This window comes from Kogia breviceps, chromosome 7, assembly GCF_026419965.1.
Source record: "Kogia breviceps isolate mKogBre1 chromosome 7, mKogBre1 haplotype 1, whole genome shotgun sequence".
Classification (NCBI taxonomy): domain Eukaryota; kingdom Metazoa; phylum Chordata; class Mammalia; order Artiodactyla; family Physeteridae; genus Kogia; species Kogia breviceps.
Genome location: NC_081316.1, coordinates 64,819,888 through 64,845,386, shown reverse-complemented (window position 1 = coordinate 64,845,386; position 25,499 = coordinate 64,819,888). Strand labels below are relative to the sequence as shown.

At 37.6% G+C, this 25,499-nt stretch overlaps 1 protein-coding gene across 1 annotated transcript in view; it reads left to right on the top strand.

Annotated features, from left to right (window-relative positions):
• UVRAG (UV radiation resistance associated) overlaps positions 1-25,499 on the top strand; it is a 383,943-nt gene that overhangs the window by 92,693 nt on the left and 265,751 nt on the right. Inside the window, 2 exon segments of the mRNA XM_059067816.2 lie at positions 2,363-2,524; positions 11,835-11,909. Coding sequence (XP_058923799.1) covers positions 2,363-2,524; positions 11,835-11,909 — 237 coding nt within the window.

The following is a 25,499-nucleotide window of genomic DNA, read 5'->3' as shown; positions in this document are numbered from 1 at the left end:
CCTATACATATGTTATAAAACCTTTTATACGGTTATAGCTTTTGCTTTAAAAGCCATATATGATATAAATAAAATAAGAAAAATACATGGTCTTTTATATTTACTCCATGTTTACCATTGCCCGTGCTTTTTATTCCTTCTTAAAGATCCAGGTTTCTATCTGGTGTCATTTCTCCTCAGCCTGAAGAACTTCCTTTAGCATTTTTTGTAGTACAGGTCTGCCTGGTTATTCCTAGACCTTAATGTTTATCTTCTTCTTCTTCTTTTTTTTTTTTTGTGTTGTGCGGGCCTCTCACTGCTGTGGCCTGTCCCGCTGCTTAGCACAGGCTCCGGACACGCAGGCTCAGTGGCCCTGGCCCACGGGCCCAGCCAGTCCACAGCATGTGGGATCCTCCTGGACTGGGGCACGAACCCGTGTCCCCTGCATCGGCAGGCGGACTCTCAACCACTGCACCACCAGGGAAGCCCCTATCTTCATTTTTAACTGAAACTCTACCCCTATTTAGCAGGGTTGCTAAAATAATTATGGTGGGATAGAGACTGGGGGTCATGTAAGAATGGAGTTCTGTTGATCTTAGGTTGAAATTCTTGGATGGTGTGGAATCAGAATAAAGCTGATTGCACAATGTGTTTATTGTGTTATTATCATGCTATTTATTGATAATCTTTTGGTGTCCTCAGACATCCATTTTGGTTAATTGGACATTGATTCACTCATTCAGCACATATATATTTTTTAATTAATTAATTAATTAATTTATGGCTGTGTTGGGTCTCTGTTGCTGCGTGCAGGCTTTCTCTAGTTGTGGCGAGCAGGGGCTACTCTTTGTTGTGGTGGGCAGACTTCTTATTGCGGTGGCTTCTCTTGTTGTGGAGCACGGACTCTACATGCACGGGCTTCAGTAGTTTCGGTGTGCGGGCTCAGTAGTTGTGGCTCACGGGCTTAGTTGCTCTGTGGCATGTGGGATCTTCCTGGACCAGGGCTCGAGCCTGTGTCCCCTGCATTAGCAGGCAGATTCTTAACCACTGAGCCAGTAGCAGCAAATATTTATTGAGCACATAGCAGGTACTTTTCAAACTTTGGGGATCTTGTGGTAAACAAGTCAGGCAATGTTCCTATCAGAGCTTTTATTTTAATGCAAGGAAATCAGACAATAAAAATATACAAGTGAAATACATACAAGTGAAAAGATAGATCAAACGTAAGTGCCATGAAACTGGAAGTCATGTTCCCACTCCTGAAATGTCAACAGCCAAACCCACAAAAACATATACATCAATATATCCCCTAAAACAAAAACATTGCCCTAATCTGTCCCCTCTTTGGTCAGGAAGAAAAACTGCCACAAAGCAAAGACTAGTTACCCTTATATGAGGACCTTTTGATTTACTGATTTGTGTAATATGAAAATTGATAATTTAATGAGATTGATTATAGTTACATTCAGCAATGAAAGCCCTAACATTTAGTGTAAGGGAAATAAATGAAAGTAAGTAATCGATGCATTGTAGTTCACGACTATTGATAATATTAAAGCCCCTTAACTTTTTCACTTTTCAGAGAATGTTTCAACTATCTGGATAATCCTCTTAATGAAAAACAAAGTTCTTTCAGAGCATAAAGTTGACCATGCCATTCTTAACCTTAAAACCTTTCAGTGGCCCCACGTCTTGTACACAGTAAAGTACCACCTCCTTGGCAAGGAGTCTTGTGTTGGTCTCTCCAGCTCTGCGTCCTGCCGCTCTTGTGTTGTGCGCTCCAGCAGTTGTCTTATTTTCCTGACCACACTGTGCTATTTCACACCTCTGAGCCCTTGTTTATTATTTTCCCTTTGCCTGCAATTCCTTATTTTAATCTGGTGAACTACTGTTTGTCCTATAAAAGGCAAGTTTCATAGCCTGTGTGCTGTCTTTCCCCTGTTCCTTACAAGTTTATTATTCCCTCCTGTGCTACTTTGTAACCTTTTGCATATTGTACTTTTCATGAAACAATGTAATTATTTAAAGAGAGGTTTGAATCCAGCAAGGAGTCGGAGGTACTTCGAGGGCATTGTGTGTAAGTTGCTTCTTAATAATTGTGTATTGTGTTGAATAAATAAATGAATTACCATAGGAAGCCATGTTAATGAGAGATTAGAATATATGCTCCTTCTATTGACTATAATAAATAAGTAGAGAAATTAAAAAGTACCAATATCACCCTCTTTATGTTAATTGGAATGTCATCTTCACTTAAGTTTACAATTTAATATATTTATGAGTTCTTTTGGTTAAAGAACAAAATGATGTACAACCACTGAAATAACTGTAAACCATAAACATTCAGGGTCTTCCTAAAGCATGTTTTCATTTCCATCAACAGAATCCAACATGGCGGAGTCTTGATTTTGGAATAATGCCAGACCATCTCGATACATCTGTGTCTTGTTTCGTGGTGAAGATTTGGGGTGGAAAGGAGGACATCTACCAGCTGTTGATTGAATGGAAAGTCTGTTTGGATGGGCTGAAATATTTGGGTCAGCAGGTAATTTTTAGACAGCAGTTTCAAGTAGTTGTCTTCTCTAAATAAACAGTCTAGCTTTTTCTGTTGAATCTTCTGATTCTACATTTCCTATTATAAAGAGAGACCCTTTATGATTGTTCACTTACTTACAGAAATTTGCATCATTGCCAGGTTTAAAAAATGACTGAAAAAATTTATGAAGAACTGCCTTAAGCTGATAATTTAAGAGGATATTTTTTGGGGGGGGCAAGTAGAAAAGAATATGCTTTCTCATAGCACTCTGCTTGTTCTGTCTTATTGGATGTTTCCCCTAGAATCTGAAAATTAAGTTGAAAATTATCACCTCTCTTATGACCAGTAGAGTGGGGTTATTCGAAGAATAAGAAGAGCTACTGTTCATTGAGCACAGGGATGACAAATGCCTGGCTCATACACTGCTACCCATTCCCCATGACTGATGGAGCTAACTCATCATAGCACTCTTCTAGCTGAGCTCAGAAGTAGCTCCATAATCCTTTCTAACACAGTGTTCCAGGATGCAACTAGAAATATATCAGAATTGCATATGAAATCAAACCTGTTTGCCATTCCCAGACATAAGTAATTACATTTAATGTTTATAGTGACCTTGTGAAAGTTGATATTATTGCCCATAGTTTCCTGATGAGAATATTGTGCCTCAGAGAACTTAAGAAACTATCAAGATCACACTGCTAGGTGGAGCTGGGATTTCAATTAGGCCTGACTTAAAAATTCATTCTCTTTCTGCTGTACCACACTGGTATATACATGTAGTCCTTGGTAACCACTCAGCCCACATTGGAATAAATGCCATTTCTATTTTGTGATACCTGTGGGACTACTGATAAAGGTAACCCTAAAATGTTAGTTATATTTACAAGCATCATGTTTTTTACTATTTATTCAGTATATACTTTCTGGTATGTTTCTTTTAGAGAAACAATTCTACGTTTTTCTTTTTCAGATTAAAAAAAAAGCAAAACAGCTCTTCCCTTATTTTGCATACTATATTTTATTTTGTGTTTTTATAGTGACCAGAACAATGCATGCAATGAATATTTTGCTTTACTAAATTTCAACCTTCTACAAATTGTTTTATTTTTATTTTTTTTCTTTTGTTTTAGGGCTGGTCTTAATTAAAACTCATAAAGTAATGACTTGTGGCTTAGGTTCTTTCTCCTCTCTTTTAGTACCAAATGCTCGTTGCCTTTAGCCTGGCTAACCAGTCCTGCCCTGAAGCACGTACTCTTTCTATCTTGCTACATGCCCTGAGTTGGCTCTTGGTATAGATTATGATATTAAGCACTTGTTTACGTTGTGTGGGGGTGGGGCTTCTTAACATTAGAGTTGCAGGGCTGTAGGCTTGTAGGGGAGGGGTTTTTTTTGGCCAGAGAAGATGGCCTTCATCATGCTTTTCAGTTCACACATTCCTTAGGTGGTTGTCTTCTTAAAATACTCAGCTGTGCTTATGTCTAACTTACCCTAATTTCAGAGAGTTAGCATTCAGGTGTCTTCTTACAAAATTGGTTATGTTGGTGTTGCAGAGAACAAGAGAAAGAGAAAACATTTTTCTAAGCCAACTAGACACTTAATATCCTTGTAGAAAGTCACTTATGAAAATAGATATAACAAGTAACAGGCTACTAGAAAATCAGATATAACAGAATTACAAATTTTTAGAGGAAAGCAAGGCTAAGATGTGTTAGGTTAATAGCCAGAATCACTGAGGTTCATTGATTGGTCATCTGCTTTCTAGCAGGCATTGTTCTTAGTGTTAAGGATCCAGAGGTGAGTCAGATAAGGTTCTTAGACCCGGTAAACTGATGATCAGTGAATACCTGCAAAGAGAGCTATGGGAGTATGTTTAAGAGGTATGTAGACAAACCTGGATAGAGTCAGGGAATGGATGACTTTTGAATGAAATTTTTTTACAAGTTAGGGTTTTTTGAGTTATAATTTACATACAGTAAAATTTACCCTTTTAATGTATACAGTTCAATGAGTTTGACAAATGTATGAAGAAAGTAACCATCACTATAATGAATAATACTGCTGTGAATATTTAAATATAGGTCTTTGTGTTGATGTAAGTTGTCATTTATCTTGAATAAATACCCAGTATTGGAATTTCTGGTTCTAATGGTAAGTGCTATGTTGAAATTTATAAGAAACTGTGAAACTCTTTTTTCAGAGTGACTGTCATTCTGCCTTCCCATCAGCAATATATGATAGTTCCTTATCTTTGTAAGGGCTTATTATTGTCAGTCTTTTAAATTTTCACTATTCTGATAAAGTGATATCTCATACTGATTTTAATTTCAATTTTCCTAATGATAAAATGATGTTGTGCATTTAAAAAAATCTGTTTATTTGCCATCAATCCCCCTACCTTCTTTTTTTGTGAAATGTTCATTCAGATCTTTTGCCCATTTTTTATTTGCTTGATTGATTTGTCATTATTGTGAGTTGTAAAATTTCTTTAGGTGTTCTGTATGAGTTAGTCCTTTATGAGATATATATTTTCCAAATATTTTCTGCTAATCTGTGGCTTGTCTTTTCATTTTTTTTAAGTGTCATACTTTTTGTTTCTTAGATCTAAGACGTCTCTGCCTAACCCAAGGTTACAAAGATTTTCTTTTATAAAGTTCTAGAAGTTTTATAGCTTTAAGTTTTAGTTTTACATTTATGTCTGTGATCCATTTTGAATTAACTTTTATATAAAGAGCAAGATTCATTGTTTTGTAGGTGGATGAACATTTGTTCCTGTATTCTTTGTTGTAGAGGCTGTTATTTCTCCATTGAATTACCTTGTCTTTGTTGAAAATCATTTATGTTGATCTATTTCTGGACCCTCTGTTCTGTTTCATTGATCTACATTTCTGTCCTTATGCCAGTACCACCTTGTCTTGATTACTGTAGTTTTATACAGTCTTGAATTCAGGTAATATGAATCCTCCAACTTTGTTCTATTCTCAAAAATCTTTCTGGCCTTTCTAGATCTTTTGCCTTTACATATACATTTCAGAATTAGTTTGTCAGTTTCTACAAAAATCCTGCTGTGATTTTGATACGTGCTGAATCTAAGAAAATTGGGGGAGATTTGACAACATAGTGTTGAGTGTTTCAATCTACGGACACGATATAATCTCTCCATTTGTGAAAATCATCTTTGATTTCACTCAGTTTTCAGCATACAGATCTTACACGTATTTTGTTAGATTTGTACCATGGATTCCATGTTTGCTGATGCTAATTTAAATGGTATTCCTTTTTAAAATATTCCTATTTCCAATTTTTGTTCCTTGCATATAGAAACATTTCTGTTTTGAGCTTGTATTCTGTGACCTTGCTAATGAATTCACTTATTAGATCCAGTAGACTTTTCTATTGTGGATTCATTTTGTAGATTGACAGGTAGGCAATCATGTTGTTTGTGAACAGAGAAGGTTTACTTTCTTCCTTTCTAATGTTTATGTCTTTTTAGTTTTGTTTCTTATTTCACTGGTTGAGACTGTTGAGGTACAATGTTGGATAGAAATAAGTAGAGTAGGCATCTTTGTTTTGTTGCTATTCTTGAAGGAAAGCAGCCTTTCACTATTAAGAATTAATACTGGAACTGCACCTCAGATGGGACTTGAACCCACAACCTTCCAACTGGGACTGCACAAGTCATCTCAGGACTTAATGAAGCTCAGATTCCTTATGTCTTGATGCAGAAGGAATTCAGTGAGAGGCAAAGTGATTGGTAAGAAGTAGATTTATTAATACAGGATGCTGTGAAGGATACAAGTGGGAAGGCAAGAGGGCTCTGCCCCGAGAACTAAGTGGGCTACATTTTTATAATCAAAGGAAAAGTGGGGATGGAGAGAGGACCACCTTCTTCCTCTTCCTTTGTAAAGATGTTGCAGGAAAATGAGACACAAGAGGGTGGTCATGTACCAGGTCTCGGGTGAGTTCCTGGGACAGTCCTTGGCTTCATGCAGGAAAGAATTCAAGAGGGAGCCATAGTAACTGAAAGCAGGTTTGTTTAGAGTGATACGCATTCCATAGGTAGAATGCGGTCTGTCTCAAAAGGTGAGAGCAGCTCTGAAATATGGGGTGGTTTTTATGGGCTGGGTAATTCCATAGGCTAATGAGTGGGAGGGTTCTTCCAACCATTTTGGAGAAGGGGCAGAGATTTCCAGGAATTGGGCCACTGCCCACTTTTCGCCCTTTTATGGTCAGCCTTGGAACTGTCATGGCACCTGTGGGTGTGTCATTTAGCATGCTTATGTATTACAGTGAGCATATAATGAGGCTCAAGGTCTCCTGGAAGTTGAACCTTCTGCCATCTTGGGCCTAGTTGGTGCTAACCAGTTTTTGTTGTATTCAGTTTTCCTCAAAGGCTGTGTCATTACTTTTTGTTTGTTTGTTCTGTTTGTTTGGTGGCATCTTGTGGCTTGCAGGATCTTAGTTCCCTGAACAGGGATTGAACCTGGGCCACAACAGTGAAAGCGCCGAGTCCTAACCATTGGACTGCCAGGGAATTCCCAAGACTGTCATTATTTTAAAGGTTGTGCCCTACTCTCTTCCCTCCTGTCTCACTATTAGCCATAAAATTTTAAGACACTTTGTTAGGTTGAGGAAGTTTCATTTGTAGTGAATTCGATTTGCTAATAGTTTGTTAAGACTTCTTTCACCTATGTCCATGAAGGTTATTACTCTGTACTTTTCTTATAATGTCCTTTTGTGGTTTAGTATCGGAGTAGTGCTGGCTTCATAAAATGGATTGGGAAGTGTCACTATTCTTATATTTTCTGGAGGAATTTGTCTAGAATTGTTATTATTTATTCCACAGATGTTTGACAGAATTCTTCAGTGAAGCCATCTGGTTGTTAAGATTTCTTTGTGAGAAAATTTAAAAATATGACTTCAATTACTTTATTAGCTATGGGGCTGTTTTGTTTAGGTTATCTGTGAATTCCTAAGTGAGCTTTGATACTTTGTCTTCCAAAGAATTTGTCAATTTCCCATACGATTTCAAATTTATTGGTATAAAATTTCCCACAGGGACTTCCCTGATGGTCCAGTGGTTAAGATTCTGTGCTTCCATTGTAGGGGGCATGGTTTCCATCCCTGTTTGGGGAACTAAGATCCCACATGCTGCAAGGTGCGGCCAAAAAATTTTAAAAAAAATTCCCACAATATTACCATATCCCTTTAAAGTATGTAGGATATATAATGATCCTTTCCTATTTCATTCTTGCTGTTGGTAATTTCTGTCTTCTCCCTTTTTCTCTTGATTACTCTGAATAGAGATTTATCAGTTTTATCAGCTTTTCAAAGATCTAGTGTTTGGTTTTGCAGTATTGTGTTTTATAAGAAATATATATATTTGATGTACAGTTCTTGACTCAATTCTCCTAGAACTCTTGGAATTTCCTAAGTGTTGAGAGTGATTAAGGTGTCTTTTGTTATGTTAATGAGGTGACTTTTGAAAAGCACCTAAGGGTGGGGGCTGGTTGCCCACGGAGCAACCATGTGATAAGAGGATTAGAGGATTGGAACTTTCAGTCCCACCGTCTGACCTCTTGGGAGAGGAGAGGGATTGGAGGTTGAATCAATTGCCAGTGGTCAGTGATTTAATCAATCATGCCTGTGTAATAAAGCCTCCATAAAAACTCCAAAGGATGGGGTTCTGAGAGCTTGTGAGTTGGTGAACACATAGAGATTGGGCAGTATGGTGCACTTTGAGAGGGCATAGCAGCTTTGTGCCCTTTCCCCATACCTTGCCCTCTGCAGCTCTTCTATTTGGCTGTTCCCTGAGTTACATTCTTAATAAACTGGTGATCAGTAAGTAAAATATTTCTCTGAGTTCTGCGAGCCATGCTAGCAAATTAATCGAACCTGAGGACTAGGTTGTGGGAACCTCTGACATACAGCCAGTTAGTTGGTCAGAAGTGCAGGTAAGGACCTGTACTTGGGATTGACATTCTAAATTGGAACCTCTAATCTGTAGCCAGTTAATTAGAAGCACAGATAACAATCTGGGTTTTTGACTGGCCTTCCATGTGTGGGGGTCAGTCTTGGTAGGACTGAACCCTTAACCTGTGGAATCTGATGCAGGGCTGAGAGCAGGACACCCTGCTGGTGTCCAAGAATTGCTTATTGTTGGTGTGGTAACTACCCACCCACCCCATTGAAATTGGGTCGCAGATCACCAAAAGAGGTTTCATTGATTATTGTTAATTTTTTTCAATTTCATTGATTTCTGCTTTTTTCTTTTTTTAAAAAAATATTTATTTATTTGGCTACGCCAGGTCTTAGTTGCAGCATGTGGGATCTAATTCCCTGACCAGGGACCAAACCTGGGCCTCCTGCATTGGGAGCGCAGAGTCTTAACCACTGAAGCACCAGGAAAGTCCCTCATTGGTTTCTGCTTTTACTCTTATTATTTTCTTCCTTTTGACTGCTTTGGGTTTAATTTGCTCTAATTTGCTAGTTTCTTAAAGTAGGATTCCTGGATTACTGATTTGAGACTTCTCTTTTCTAAAGTAAGCATTTAATAAATTTTCTTCTAAGCGTTGCCTTAGCCGTGACCCACGATTTTGATACTGCATTTTTGTTTTTCTTCAATTTGAAATATTTCCTAATTTCTCTTTTATTTCTTCTTGACCGAAGGGTTATTGAGAGGTATGTTGTTTAATTTTCAAACATTTGTGGAGTTTTCAGATATACTTCTTTTGTTGATTTCTACTTTAATTCTTTCGTGTTTAGAGAAAATCGTATTATTTTAATCCTTTTAACCTTTTTGAGATTTATTTTATGGTCTGTCTTGGTAAGTGTTTCATGTACATATCATGTGTATTTTGCTGTCATTTGAATGGACAGAGTGATGATGCAGCTTGTCCACAGTAGCCTGAGCTACAACTACAAGCCAATTTCCTGAATAGCCTTTAGGGACAAGAAAGTTAATTAGGAAGTTTTCCCCAGAAGTCATGAACTAAAGTTGGTTTTGACTTGAATTTTGACGATGAAGAAGCAGAGGAGTTTGAAAATAGCTCTATTCAAGGTGGGAATTTGGAGAATTTGTTGATAATGCTTATATGGGGCACTTGTGGTGGCAGAAGTTCTTGTGTTTAGTTTAAGTGGTTAGAACTTTGTATTAATACCAACAGCGATTGTATACTCTTTCAGTGTTTGGGTATCTTTTTATATTCATACAATCATTTTACATGTACCCAGTGACTTTGGGCCTTTTGAAGGTCATGTGAGCAAGTATTATTTTCCTGTCAGTATTTAACTGAGAAAACAGAAGCTCAGAGAAATTAAGTAACTTGTTAAAGATCACACAGTGATTGGTGGATTTAGGCTATTATTTGTACCATTGCTCAGGCTATATTTATTATTCATTTCACTAACTTTGATTATCTGTCTTTTAAAAGTGTGCCTTTTTTCATAGAGGGATCAAAATACAAGATTGTGGTTGAATTAAAAGGCTCTATATTCTGTAGTCTCCATATTAAGATTCTGACACATTTTGGGGTCAGTAATCTATAATTAATGGTAAAGGATAGTAAGTAGTATGGAGTATTATGCAGCCTGTTTTGTTAATTTTCTTTATTAATCGGGAACAAAGGGCTCTATGGTTGACTGATTCTTACTTTTTCCCCCAGTATTGTTTGTGCCTAACTTCCAAAAGTACTTTCATATCCAGTGATAATTGGATTCATTTCCTCTGTATGACACCACTATAAAATAGAACAAGGAGTGTTTCTGCTTTTGGCTGATGAGGGATTTAAAGCATGGCCCATTAACATTGATTAGCGATTATATGTTGAGTAGAGTACGAGGCACTAGGGCTATAAAGTCAGAGTTCCTTATGAAGCACTCGAAGGTTGGAATTAGAACTCAGATCACTTGAATTTTTTTTTTTTTTTAAGCCCAGTATCTTTTCAAGTCCTAGAACCATGTTGTCTCATGTTTTTCAACAAATTAATTTAATGCCCATCTTTATGAGGCTTATGTTTTGAAAACTTTACCTTCATGTTAGATTCACTCCTGCCCATAATCTCACCCCACCCTTTCTTTAATGGCATGTATTTTTCTGATTTTAAAAGTGATCCATGTACTTTGTGGACAATTTGGAAAATTTTGAAAAGCACAGAGAGGAGAATAAAAAATTATGTGTAATCCTTCTGCCCAGCTGCAACCATTGTTAACATTTTGATGCATATGATTTTATTTAATCTTTTTTCTCCCGATGTGTATATGTGTATAAAATATTCTATGTTTGTAAAATTTTGAGTTTCTTCTAATCTTGAAACTGATTTTGTAGTGCTTTCTCTTTTTCTCTCATGAAATGAAACACTCTTTGAAATTGGTTTATAGTTTTCATTATAAGTTTATTATTGCAGGCCCATCTTTTGGTATTGTATTCAGTTAAGTAAATGATGTAGGTAAACAGGGAGCATGTGATTAATTTTGCTTTAGTAATAGATGTAGCAGGTATGGAAGTCAGATAATGTTCACAGGAATTTTCTACTGCTGTCTTTGACCTTTTTATCTCAGCTAGAAAGAAGAGAGGAAATATTCTCTTCTGGTAATCCCCCACTTGAACCCTCACATTAATCCTTCACTGCAGAAGCAATTAAAATTTTTTTTAGCCACAATTCTTTCCGATCAAGTAACTAAATCTGTTTTTATAGACTTTATACTATTTTGAATTTTTAAAAAAAATCTTAGTTCTTTGATTTTAAAAGTTTTAGTTCTCCCACCTTTTAGGTGAAGTTTAATTCGAGGTTGGCACTGACTGAAGCCCGAATCATTTGCATTTGAAAGAGTAGTAGACAGAAAATAATTAGTAGACTTTTAAAGACTTTGAGGATTGGATATTATCTTTAAACTGTCTTTTTGAAAATAGAAAATAATATTAATCTTTTATATTTTTTCTAGGGCTTCATGTTTTTTAAAGCACTCTAATAGACTAACTGGCCTGTGTTTTCTTTGAAATCAGAGAATGTATAGTGTGCCTCTGAATCCCCTATACTTAAGGAATATGCTTTCTGTAACAACCTCAAGAAGTGTTCGTGAAAAATGTGTGTGAATGGTGGTACCTGTGATCTCATGTGATGATTTTGTGAGGACTTTGACTAAAGCAGGAAACTTTAAATTGATCACCTGGTCTTATGATAAGTGTTTTGTTTTCTGCTGGCTTGTTAGACGTAACCAACCTATTTTTCAACATTGAAGTAGGTCCTGTCATTTTCTAGTCACAATAAAACTTGATTGGAATGAGATGAACTAATAGTGTGTTTTCCTCCTCTCTTAGATTCATGCCCGCAACCAAAATGAAATAATTTTTGGGCTGAATGATGGCTATTATGGTGCTCCATTTGAACATAAGGTAAGGGGATTTGCATAACACTGTGAGTTTTGTTTAGTGCAGGTGTGCTTTGATGTATCCGGTAAAAGCTCTGTGTAAATAGAATCATGTTTTAAGTATCATTATAAGTTTGTTGTTTAGTGTGGCTTAGAGTGAATGCTTAAAGTGAAAACTCATTTTGTAACCACATCAACACATCTTTTCTAAATCCAGATTATATTAATTTTCCTAAGAGAAAATCTCATGTAGCTGTTTTCTACATAATTCTTTAGAGGTTAAAGAAGAATAATGAATTTTAATTAAGTGTAATACAATTTTATTAAATGTTTCAGAAATCTTTTACAACTTTGAATAAACTTAAGAAACCTGAGGCAAGTTATGTTGTAGTCATTTATAGTATAGTCTGTGCTGTCTCTATATCTAAAGGTGATTAGAGAAAGGAGAGGTATTTAACAAATACCTGCTATCTGTGGCACCATGCCAGGTGATTCATGTTCTTTATCCCTAATACTAGCCATAAACCAATGAGGTGAGTTTTCTACATTATTTCCTCTTAGTGATCATGTTGTTTTCTAATTCTTGGTTGTCTGAAATGCTATTGCTAGAATGCTTCATTCATTCAACAGCTATTTACTGAGCACCTGCTGTACATCAGCTACTGTGCTCTAAGTGCTAAGGGTACAATGGTGAGCAAACAGATGTTTTTTTCCCTGTTGTCATGGAGTGTATGAGGGAGACAAGCACTGAGAAGGTAACCTGATAGATAACTATATAAACACAATGTTGGTGGGTGCTATAAAAGCATGTGATGAGGATCTTACCTACTCTAGTGGCTCAAGAAAGTTCTTCGGGGACTTGACTTTTAAGGTTACAATCCAGAGGATGAATAGAAATGAACAATGTGGAGGGATGGAGGCTGAACAGAGAGAGCATTCTGGGTAGAGGAGGGTAACATGTTGGAAGGCCATGAAATGCTAGGGGAAGTGGTGAGTTTTCGGGACTGAAGGAAAGTCTGGTGATAAGGGAGAAGGATACCAGAGGAGTCTGGAGAGGTAGACAGGGACCACATAACACAGAACCTTTTGAAGGGTTTTATCCTAAGAGCTGTAGAGTGTGTTGAAGGATTTTTAGCATGGCAGAGATATAATTAGATTTGTGTTTTAATAATTTCACTCTGGCTGCTTTAAGGACTGATTGTAGAAGAGGCAAGAATATATGTGGGAAGACAGTAAGAAGGATCTTACAGTACAGCGGGTAAGAGATTTGATACTTTGGAACAGGTTTATGGTAGAATAGCAGATAGATTTAGGAAAGTTTTAGGAGGTAAAATCAGTAGGACTTGGTGATGGTTTGAATTTAGGGTGTAGGGAAAAGGAAGGTGTTAAAGGATGACTTTTGGGTTTCTGGCTTAGATGAAGTAACCAGATGGATGAAGGTGCCAGGCACTGAGAGAACTAAGGACACTGGAGGAAGACAGCTTTGTTGGAGGCAGATCGTGAGTGAGTTGAGATTTGATCACATGGGCTTTGAGATACCTTCAAGATATCCATGTGTAAAGTAGGCATTTGGATTAGATGAGTCTGGAGTTCAGAGGAGAGAAGTAGGTTAGAGATTTAAATATAGAGATATAATAATGGCAAATAGTTATTGAAATCATGAGTTCAGATAAGATAGACCAGTGACAAGCTGTACAGTGAGAAAAAAGGGGCTTAATAGAAGGGGGCCTGTCAGGGTCTCCAACTTTTAGAGGCCAAATATGGGAGGAGGCTTTGGAAAAGGTGGCTGAGAAGGAATGGTGAGAGATAGATGAGGAAAAGAGAGTGAAGTCTCTTGTGGAATCTCAGAGGCTAAAGAAAGAGAGGTTTTTGTTTTGGTTTGGTTTTTGGTTTTTAAGGAGAGGGTGGTCAAAAAAGATGAAGACTGAAAAAGGCCCGTTCAGTTTGGCAAAATGCAAGCTATTCTAGGTGACTTCATCAAAGCTCAGATGAAGCTCTGTTAAGCTTTTTTTCTTTATTTTAAAATCCTCATCTTCTAAGTTCCTATAGTATATCAACACCCTGTGTACACCTTTGACATAGGTTTTACCGCTTTACAGCTCTTTCTTCCTTTCTGGTCTGTAAGCTTCTTAAGGACAGATTTCCATATGTAGTTTTGAATTCCTAGTACCTATCATAGTCCTTGAGACATGGTATTTGCTTAGTAGAAATGTTTTATTTAATGAGAGAATTGTGGGAACTGCCACTGCTGTTGTTTGTAATGTCCCATTTATAGGGTTAGCCATCCTGAGTCTGTTGAAGGATTAAGTTCCTCCTGTAACAGGTAACCAACTCACCATCTAGCACAACATCTGGCATATAGTAATAATATTAATAGTTAACATCTGTTGAATGTATTATGTATCAAACAATGTTTTAAGAGCTTTATATCTATTACTGTATGTAATTTCCCTAAGAATTTTGTAGCCAGAGGCTAATAGTAGTTGAGATTTTTGGGTAGGTCAATAACTAATAACCCATTCTTCTTCTCCTGAATTTGGAACAAGTTTAGAAATAAGACAGGTGATAAATGGAGATCAGAATGTTGGCGTTATTACTGATAAAACTAATTGGCAAATGTGGCTTAAATTCTGCAACTGAAAGAGCTAGTATATAGTACTTTCTCCCAAAATGAATCCCCATACCACCAAGTAACAAAACAAGCAAAACTGCGTTCTTCCCCTTAAAGGGACAGATCCTGACCCTCCAAGACAAAAGCAGAATTTATGTGTACTTTACACAGGCTGTTCCTGAATGGGAGGGAACCTGGAAAGAACTAAGGCGGTCATGTTCAGTTTCGTCTCCCAAACTCAGCAGTCAAGCTCCTTCCTATTCTGGGGAGGAGTGAAGGACACAGAAAAACTAGACTTTTTTTTTTTTTTTTCTTTTCTTTATAACCTTCTTTCCTGGGAAATGGAGTGGAAAGTTTTTCTCCTATGTGGAAGCATGGGAGTGCAGAGTTAAGTGTTTCTCCCTAACAATAATAATAATGTCTTATGTTTAGTGAGCACTTATGTGCCAGGCATTATTCTAAGTGCTTTATATATTTTACCTCATTTAAACCCTACAGTTGTCCTTTTATAGAAGAGGATGCTGGCACAGAGAACTTAAGTAACTTTCCTAAGATTACACAACTACTAAATAGCAGAGCTGAGATTCAAGGCCAGATAATCAATAACTGTTTACTGAATAAATGTTTTGTAATAAGTGGTACATTTTTATTCTATAGTCCTTCAATTAATAAGTTTTGTAAATTTATAAGGCATGCTTATCTTGCCCTGTACTAGCTTTTTAAAAAAAATTAATTAATTTACTTTTGGCTGCATTGGGTCCCCATTGCTGCGCGTGGGCTTTCTCTGGTTGTGGTGAGTGGCCGCTACTCTTTGTTGTGGTGCATGGGCTTCTCACTGCAGTGGCTTCTCTTGTTGCAGAGCATGGGCTCTAGGAGCACGGGCTTCAGTAGATGTGGCACCTGGGCTCAGTAGTTGTGGCTCGTGGGCTCTAGAGCACAGGCTCAGTAGTTGTGGAGCATGGGCTTAGTTGCTCCGCGGCATGTGGAGTCTCTCCAGACCAGGGCTTGAACCCGTGTCCCCTGCATTGGCAGGTGGATTCTTAACCACTGCACCACCAGGGAAGACCCCCTGTACCAGCTTTCAAATGAACACCTGACATATAGGTTGAATCTCCTTAAAAAGTTTTTTTTCCTTTCTTTCTTTTTCAAGAAAGCCATAAGCAGGATTTCCAGTCAAGAAGATATAATAAGTGCACACTGTGAGACCCTCTGTGGAACCAAACAAAAAATAGCAATTGACGAAATCAGAGAAGTTTAAAGAGGCATACCTTGCTAAAACAAACAAAGAGCAAGATAATAAACATCTCTGGAACAGAAATGGAATAGAAATGCAAAGATGTGGGCAGAAGCCTTGGGTGTTGGCTGAAAGATGTGCTCCTCTGGGCAAAATGAACACTAAATGAGCATAAAAGCTGAGATAGGGCTCTCCCTATTACAAAAGGAGACTGAAAAAAGATATCTTAGAGAAACCACCAATCTTTAAGGATAATTTTAAAAGGGAAAAAATCTTAAAAGCTAGCAAAGAGAAAGGAAATATTACCTATGAATTAGACAGACAGCAGACTTCTCCTCAGCAACAGTAGTTGCCAAGAGAAATATATTTTCAAAGTGCTGTTAACTGTTAATGTACAATTCTATTTCTGGCAAGCTTTCAGTCAAGAGTGAGGGTGAAAGAAAGACAGTTTTAAGTACACAAAGACTGAGGGTTTACTACCCACAGACCTTTTATCTATGCTGAATGTTGCAGATAGAGAAGTGATTCCAAAGGGAAGATGTGGGATCTAACAGCAAGTTACAGCACGGTGCAAAAAAATGGTAAAACATCAATGAATTTAATTAACTACTGACAAACTAAAAAGCACATGAAAACTAATATACAATAAGCTTGTATGTTTTAAGATAAAACAAATGACCATTGTTGTTCAAAGTATAGTCTATGGACTAGTCTAAGAACTGTCACCAGTCTGTGGTAAGCCAAGTATAAAAAGAATGGAGACATGTATGTGTATGGCTGAATCCCTTTTCTGTGCACCTGAAACTATCACAACATTGTTAATCAGATGTACTCCAATATAAAAGAAAAAGTGAATGTAAATGGTTTTTTTTAATTAATTAATCTATCTATCTATCTTTGGCTGCACTGGGTCTTTGTTGCTGTTCATGGGCTTTCTCTAGTTGCGGCGAGCGGGGACCACTCCTTGCTGTGGTGCACAGGCTCCAGGTGCGCAGACCCCAGCAGTTGTGGCACGTGGGCTCAGGAGTTGTGGCTCGCGGGCTCTAGAGCACAGGCTCAGTAGTTGTGGCGCATGGGCTTAGTTGCTCCGTGGCATGTGGGATCTTCCCAGACAAGGGCTCAAACCCATGTCCCCTGCATTGGCAGGCGGATTCTTAACCACTGCGCCACCAGGGAAGCCCTGATGTAAATGTTTTTAAACATTTATAGCAATTTGACATTATTGTGCCTTTTTTGTATTTTATAAAAGTATCAGCTCACAGTGGATTGAAGGAAAAGCAACTGACCGTTTCCCAGAGAGTTTGAGGAGCACTACTCTAGACAACAGTACTAAGGTGAGGGAGGCTGTTTAAAGAGTAAGACTCATTGAGGTCATTGATTTGTTCGGGAGGAGGATAGAGACAGTAAACAAGTTTAGAATTTCTTAGAAAGACTTGTGGTCGAGTGTGCATGTTAAAAATGTAAAGATACCTAAATGCTAGAAACAGAGTATAGATTTTTAATTAGCAGAGGGAAAAAAGGGAATATAAGGAGTAGAAAACTTTGTCAACTTGATAGGAGTCAGAAAAGGAAAACAAAAAAGAAAACAAGTGGTAAATAGAAACATGCAGTACAGTGATAAAAATAAGTCCAAATATACTTGTAATCACAGTCATTGAATATGGATAGCATATCTGTGGCTGAAATATTTCATAAACGATTAAAAAATGCTAAATCAGCAAGGCTTTAAGAACGTATGTTCTGGGCTTCCCTGGTGGTGCAGTGGTTGAGAATCTGCCTGCCAATGCAGGGGACACGGGTTCGAGCCCTGGTCTGAGAAGATCCCACATGCCACGGATCACCTAGGCCTGTGAGTCACAACTACTGATCCTGCGCATCCGGGGCCTGTGCTCCGCAACAGGAGAGGCCACGATAGTGAGAGGCCCACGCACCGCAATGAAGAGTGGCCCCCGCTTGCCACAGCTAGAGAAAGCCCTCGCATAGAAACGAAGACCCAACACAGCCAAAAAATTCAAAAAATTAAAAAATAAAAAAAAAAGCTTTAAAAAGAATGTATGTTCTGGAGACTTCCCTGGCGGTCCAGTGGTTAAGACTCCACACTTCCAATGTGGGGGTGTGGGTTCGATCCCTGGTCAGGGAACTAAGATCCCATGTGCTGCATGGCACAGCCAAAAAAAAAAAAAAGAAAAATTGTACTGTACAGAAGGGAAAGGTTATACTTGTGAAGCAGTAGGAAGCATGTTTTAAAGCAACTTTAAAAATACTGACTGAAGTTTTTGTTGACCAGTTCTTCAGCATTCTTGTTTTTTTACATTAGCTATAACCAGAAACAGCTTGTTATTGCTTCTGATGACTATGTTGCTGTTAATCCTTCCTCTGTCCACGTTAAAGTGTCTTCAGCCACCATGAGTCTAAAAGCTGAAACTTTTTATTTGCTCAAAACTTTTGCCTCTTTGTTTATCTGCTTCTCAGAAAGGCTTTACTCATTTCTGTTGAGTTTTTAGGAACCTAGTAAATCTCTCAACTTTTTACTGTATTGGATGAGTATTGAGTCTCACTCCCAGGGGTGTCTTTGGAAACTAATACACTTGAAAATCTTTGACTAAAATATATACTGTGGGTTTGAATCCTTCATTCAGTAACTTCTGTTGGCCTTATTAGGGAGTGATATCTTGTTAATTTTATGTAGTAAAATTTCATTTATTTGGCATACAAATGTGTACATACTTAACAGCAATGCAGACAAATAAATAATTGAATAGGTGATAAAATCTATCTTTAGTTGTAAACGTGATTCATGATTTTTTTCTGTCAGTAAATATCAAGTACCTCCTATGTGCCCATTATTAAACTAAGTACTGTGGGATACAAAAGTATTAGATGCAGAGTCACAAACACTTATTCTTTTAGCAGAGATAAAACAGCATTTATTCCAGAAGAGCTCCAGTTTACAAATAGTTTAGTTTGAAAAATTATTTTTGATGTCAGTTGTTTGGGTCTTAACACAGGTGAATTATAGCAGAACATTAAGTAATTTGAAGAGAACCTTAGGAAGAAGTTGGTGAATAAGGCTAGGTGATCTGGAGAGATGTTTCCCAGGTGGATTTTACTGCTAGGATGGCTGTTGGGGGAGTATGGGAAATGAGAGGCTGTTGGGCCAGCTCTTGGTCCAATAAGCTGGAAATTTTTCAGATCCCTGTACAGGAGTTTTGCCTTTAATATAGACATGTAAAATTATCTTTGCCTGAATTTCCTTTTGGCAACTATTCTTTTTGGAAGGCTGCTGACAGCTACCTGGGTGAATGGAGTCAAATTGATGTGAGTTTAATTCCAGGCACCACTGCTTACCTTTGAAAGAGATTTTGGGCAAATTGAATCATCTCTGAGTTTGTTTTTTCATCTGTAAATGGAGATAACAATTTCTAGATAACAATTTCTACCTCATAAATTGTTTTGAATATTAAAAGTGATATAATGTATATTACAAGGCTGGCACATGAGTAGAGTTCAATAATATATGGAAACTACTACTCACTAGACTCTAAACCCTATGATAATAGGGATTACATCTCTAATGCTTACCACTGTCAGCAGTTGTGTCCCTTGAACCGTGCCTGGCTTGTAGTAGGTGCTCATTTTGTTAATGAATGCAGGTGAATCCTTGCTATATTTAGGACTATCGTAGCAATAATTGAGATTCAAAATCTCGAGGAGATGGTATTTTTCTCTCCTACCCTACCTTATATCTAGCTCCAACTTTTGGAGTTTTATTCTTATGTAACTCATACTGTCATAACTCTATGGTGTTATTGATAAAGTACAAAGAGCTTTAGATTGTTAAGAATTCTTGTTCTCAGACTTAAAACTATAGCAGCAATGTCTTCAGAGTCCAGTAGATGGCAATGCTTTCTCATTTTAATGGAAAAAAAAAATTAAAGCAGGAGTAGAATCCAAATAAAAAGGATCAAACCTTTTTGGAATAATGACACTCCCAGGAGATTAAAATAGCAATTTGGTGATTACTTTCACAAACGCAGCCACATGATTTGACCATCTCAAGTACATAGTCCAGCTGAGATTGAAGATTTAGCGACAACAGCAAGTTTCAGGGTCTGTTTTGAGAGCCTGTACAAATGAAAATTCCTTATCTTTTTCAAGGCATGATACTTTTGAAAAGTAGAAAAGCTGAGTTCTAATTCCAGTTTTGTTCTGGTACTGTGTTCTTTGAGCAAATCACTTAACCTCTGTTAGTTTTAGGTTCCTCATTTCAAAAGTAAGAAAATTCTTATCAGCTGATTAATGCTAGAGGGAATATTAGAGTTATCTAGCTCAACACCCTTATCTCAGGGATGAAGAAACCGAGGCTCAGGGAGCCTCCTGACCTCTTGAACTTGGCATGGAAAGTTAGTTTTATGCTTTAAGTGGTAACTTAGACATAGCTATAATAATATCATATATATAATATTTAAAAATCACTACATACTTTCATAGCTCTTTTGCCTTTAAGGATTTGCCTGTAAATTATTTTACTCCATTCTTACAACAACCTGTGGGGAAGGCAGAGCAACTATTATTAGAAGTTTTAGTAGTAGTAGTAGCAGCAGGCCTGTAATGGCTAACAGTTAGTATTTGGGGAATAAATGAATGGCCAGCATATCAGGATGAGTTGGTGGCAGAACCAGGACCAGGACACATATTTCTGTCTTTCTAGACATGCGCTTTCTTCATTACACCATGTCACTTGTGTAAAAGTGAGGAGTAGATGATTTTCAACATTAAATTCCTTTTTGAGGTTCCTTCCATCATTTTATTTGACTGTGATTTTGATTAAATGCTATTAGAGGTATCTTCAACTTATAGCAACTCAGGTGGTCAGGTATTAGTATTTTTGTTTTCAGAATGAGGACGCTGAAACCTAGAAAAGTTGAGATTTTTGTTTAGTCAGCTTTATAGAACTGAGAAATTAAAAAGATGGCTATTTTCCTCTTGCTGGTTAAATTCATGGATGCTAACTTATTTCCAAAGCACGTCCCATGTGGTGCTCAAGCAGAACATTTAGAAGTGGGGATTAAGTATGTCAAGCAGCCTATGTTTTAACAACAGAGAAAGGGATATGGTATAACTTCTACCCAGGTCTCTCAGTACGTCATCAAGTAAAAGTTGGAAGATCACAAAAATAGCTCATTCTGTACATACTCTACTCAGATTTCCTCCCAGAGCTCCCCCTACCCCCAACAGGTTACAAAATACAAGAAACAGACCAGACAGATCCTAAGGGGCTGTTTCTAGTAACTGCCTGCTTTGTTACAAAACATCTAGGTATCTGAGCTCAGTTTAAATCCAGGGTGAAACTTTGTTTCTGAATTATTTGAGCTGGTTTGATATCCTAGTAACAGTATTACTCCAGGTAGGTATGGAGCTTTTGAAAACTACCATTGCTAGTTTTCATTTACTGAGTACCTACTATATGTCAGACACTCTAGTATCTACTTTACATGTTTTGTTTAATCTGTGTAACAACTCCATTAGGTAATTATTGTCATTTTATAGGTACAGTATCCTAGAGAAAAGGTTCACGTACTAATCCCAAGCTTACTTAGTAAGTAGCAGAACCATGATTTGAAACCAGGTCTGATTTATTCAAAGGCTTTTTCTTTTAACAACTGTGCTACGTGGTATCTCTACATTCTTTCCTATTTCACATAGCATGTCAAAGTACCACATCACTATCTTTACATTTAACCAGAGATATCCACTATGTGCGTTGTGAGAATCAAATGAGAGAGTACATGGGAAAGTGTTTTGAATAGTATAAAGTGCATTATTATACAGACTTTGGGTATTTATTATTGTAGAGTGGGCATGCAATGCCCATGAGGCCATCAACCCACCAAAGTCTACAGAAGTTCCACATATTAGTCACTCTATTTGGCTTCCCTCTGAATCTTTTTTTTTCCTTTTCTCTTGGATCAAATTAGCTTCTGACAGATGTTTGGAAAATCATCTCATCCTGTAATTCATATTTATAAATCCTGTGGTCCTCATTCTCTCTCTTCATTGATGCCAGAGAATAATCTGGGAAAACGCCACATTTCCTGTTATGAATTTGGAGGATCTTGTCTCCTTAGCACAATTTTTGAGCTTTTCAGAATTTTAATACTGGAAAATTCAAAGCCAAGCATGGTTCTTCATGTAGATGTTTTAGATTGTTAGAAAGTAAACAGAAACAGAGCTCCAGACTCATCCTCACTAGGGGATTCAGAGAGTTGGAAATTTTGTTTAAATTTTGAAAACTTGTCTTTACTATTCTTTCTTAGATTTGTAATTAGGGCATTCTTGACTTTTTTTCCTTTCCCTTCTGTGAGTCAGTTTTGGTTTAAATTGTTCCTCTAGAAAGCTGGGAATCTTTTCTTCTCTTCTTTTCTTTTTATTTTATTTATTTATTTTTTTACCTAGTTAACGTGGCACCACTGTTGCCTTTTCTTCCCTCTCACTTCTCTTCTCTCACAGTTACAGTAACTGTGTATACATCCTTCTTCCTGTTAGGGCATAAGCTCCTTTAGGGCTGAGGTTGTGTCTTACTCACTTTTTGGGTCCCAGGATTTAGTGTAGACTTTGCTTAGAAGATATTTTTCTGGAGTGAATGAAACCCACTAAGATCGCATGGTTCCTATCTCTATTCTGTAGTATACTTTTCTCTGAAAGGATGACTACTTTAGCAGGGTCACTTTTAGTCCTCTTGTTATGGAGTTGCATTGATGACATTTAATGCACTTCATATTTGGAGTGTGTGACTATGATTTTGATTATTTTTTGAGGGTAGTTTAAAACACTGAAGTGTGAACAAGAACCTCTTCATCCCTGTTGACTTGAATTAAAAAAAAAGAATTGATTTTAGTTTCAAGATCTGTATACCTTTGCTTAATCACACTGTTCTTATTTTCATTGCTTCTTACTGTTTTGAAGGAGAAGAAAACATCTGCTGTCTCAAATCTCAGACTAGATCTGGGGGAATGTACATATTCAGCTCAGGTTCAGTGTCGAAGAAGAGGTCTTGCTTTCCCTCCTTAATAGCTCAGCATCTGGGCTTTGTCAGAGCCCAGGGGCAGTGGGTGTCCAAGGCTCGAAGGTGTTTGACAGAGACATGTGCACATTTTTTCTTGGTTTAAACTTGCCTGACCCTTAAAAGTGTGTTAATGTCCAAATGAACATACACACATAGGAACACAGGCTGTCCTTTGATTCATCAGGTAGCCATTTTAGGAGGAGTTGTACAAATAAATACTATATTTTTTAAAAGTATACTCATTGCATCTGAAAAGGTGCTCAAGTTGTAGAATGAGCCATTGGTTTTTTTCCTTGTCCATTATGATTTCTTACTCTACCTAAATAAGTAGAAGAAGGACTATTTGCAGAGCTCACTTACGGTCTAAAGAGTAACATGTAGTCCACTATCAGTCCCACTAGAGCAAGCTTTTGCTGGGGCCCTTAAGCTATTGTCCTCAGGCTTCCACTTGGGCCTTTTGTCTTCTCATTAACACATTATCTCTGGATCATTCAGATCTCTCCCAAGTCTACATCGCCAATCAGCGCTTCCATATATCTAGACTTGAGTCAGATTGCTTGGATGTTTCAGAGACACATACTCCACGATTGCCAAACTGAGCTCAATTCCTTCCCACTCTAAGAAAACCTCCTCTTATTGTGTTCCTTAGTTCAGTGAACCATACTGCTGTCCATCCACTTTCTCAAGTCAGAACAAGGAGCCATCCTGAACACCTCCCTCTTTTTTTGAGTCACTTTTTTGAATCACTTCTTAAGGTGTCTGCTGAACATCTGCTTCTTTCCTAGTTCTTGCCATTCATTGTAGCAAGATTTATCTTCCTAAAATTCTCATCATGTCCCTCCTTTATTCAAATCAATTCGGGGTAATTAATGACTTTTAAGGTCTTATTGTGATCTGATTCCTGATTTTGAAGCACCCCACCCATAACACTTTAAGCTAAAATTTATGCATCTCAGTTTTAGAGCTTAGATCTCCTTTCCATTGAAAGGTTTTCTGTGACATACCCCCTAAATCCAGTTTGGATACCCCTCTATCTGTGCTCATAGCACCTTGCCTTTCATTTTTCTTGTCACTATCCTTAACCAGTTATATTATGATTACCCATTTGCTCATCTTTCTTTCTTACTAGACTGTACACTGTGTAAGGGCAGAGACAGTGTCTGTCTTTGGCACTGAATTATCCCTAGTGCTTAGCACTGTGCCTGGCATGTAGTAATAATTCAGTAGATATTTGTTGACTGAGTGAATGAATATTGTTGTAGCAGATCATTAAAAATTCTGGCATATACTACTTTTTGTCATCAGTTGTATAGCTCGTTATTCAAAATTCTAGTTCATCTATGTTTAAATAGTTTCTGACCACTTCTGCATAGACATCTGCCATTTGCAAATTATTAGACTTTATTTTTTAAATAAATTTATTTATTTATTTATTTTTGGCTGTGTTGGGTCTTCGTTGCTGAGTGGGGGCTACTCTTCGTTGCCGTGTGTAGGCTTCTCATTGCGGTGGCTTCTGTTGTGGAGTACAGGCTCTAGGCATGCGGGCTTCAGTATTTGTGGCTTGCGGCGTCTAGAGCACAAGCTCAGTAGTTATGGCACACGGGCTTAGTTGCTCCGTGGCATGTGGGATCTTCCCGGACCAGGGCTCGAACCCGTGTCCCCTGCTTTGGCAGGCGGCTTCTTAACCACTGCACCAGCAGGGAAGCCCCCTGTTATACTTTAAATGGATCTCTTCATTTTTCTCTCCAAGTTTGCTTTCCCTTCCAGTTTTTTACATTTTTATTAACTATTTTTCCATTTATCCAGGCCTCAAATTTTGCAGTTAGTTTTGATTGATTTCTTTTATCCACTCGATTCAGTCAGCTACTAGACTCTTTTGAGTCCTTTGAAATCACTCATATATATGGCTACTTTTCCATATCCATTGCCATGATCCAAGCTCAGCCTGGCACCCTGTAAGGCTGGATTACTGCGGTAGTTTTCTGGCAGGCCTATGGCCCTGGTCTCTTTGTATCCACTTTGTCTTATTCAGCACTGCCTAATTAATCTTCCTAAAGCATACTTTCGTTTTTTTTATTCCTTTGCTTAAAGGTTGTATGGAATAACTTCTTGTCTGCTAGATGTGTCCAAATCTCTGACCTAATTTCCTTTTCTCCATCAACCTAAATTCAGTGAGTGGTATAGTACTTTTGGTTATATCTCTGCTTTTATCTTCTTTTCTCTGTCTCTCTCTTTTTTTCTTCAGAGTTTGAGCACTCATTACCTCTAGTATGTGTGGATTTTTAGAATAGCCTCCTAACGGTTGTCTGGACATTCTGCTTCCCTTAATTTGTCATATTTGTCATTACCAAAGTAACCTTCCTTAAATGCAGCTCTGATCATTGTCCTACACTGTCAGAAACCTTTCATGAGTCCAATAAGCATGTAGGTTGTCTCCCTTTTTAGTATGACATTTGAGGCTTTCTGTGCTCTGGCCCTCTCAACTTAGTTATAAAGCTATATCTCCCACTATTTCCCCCTCCAGGGTTCCAAGTAATTTTGACATTGGAGCTGAACAAATTGGACCACTATTTAATCTTCTCTGAATACAGCTTATGTTTTCCTACTGTCATGCTTTGGCTAAAGGTGTTCAGTCTGTGTGGGACTTTCCTTCACTGCTATTCAGCTTTCTATGCTTCTTAATCTGTCCCAGATATTGCTACCC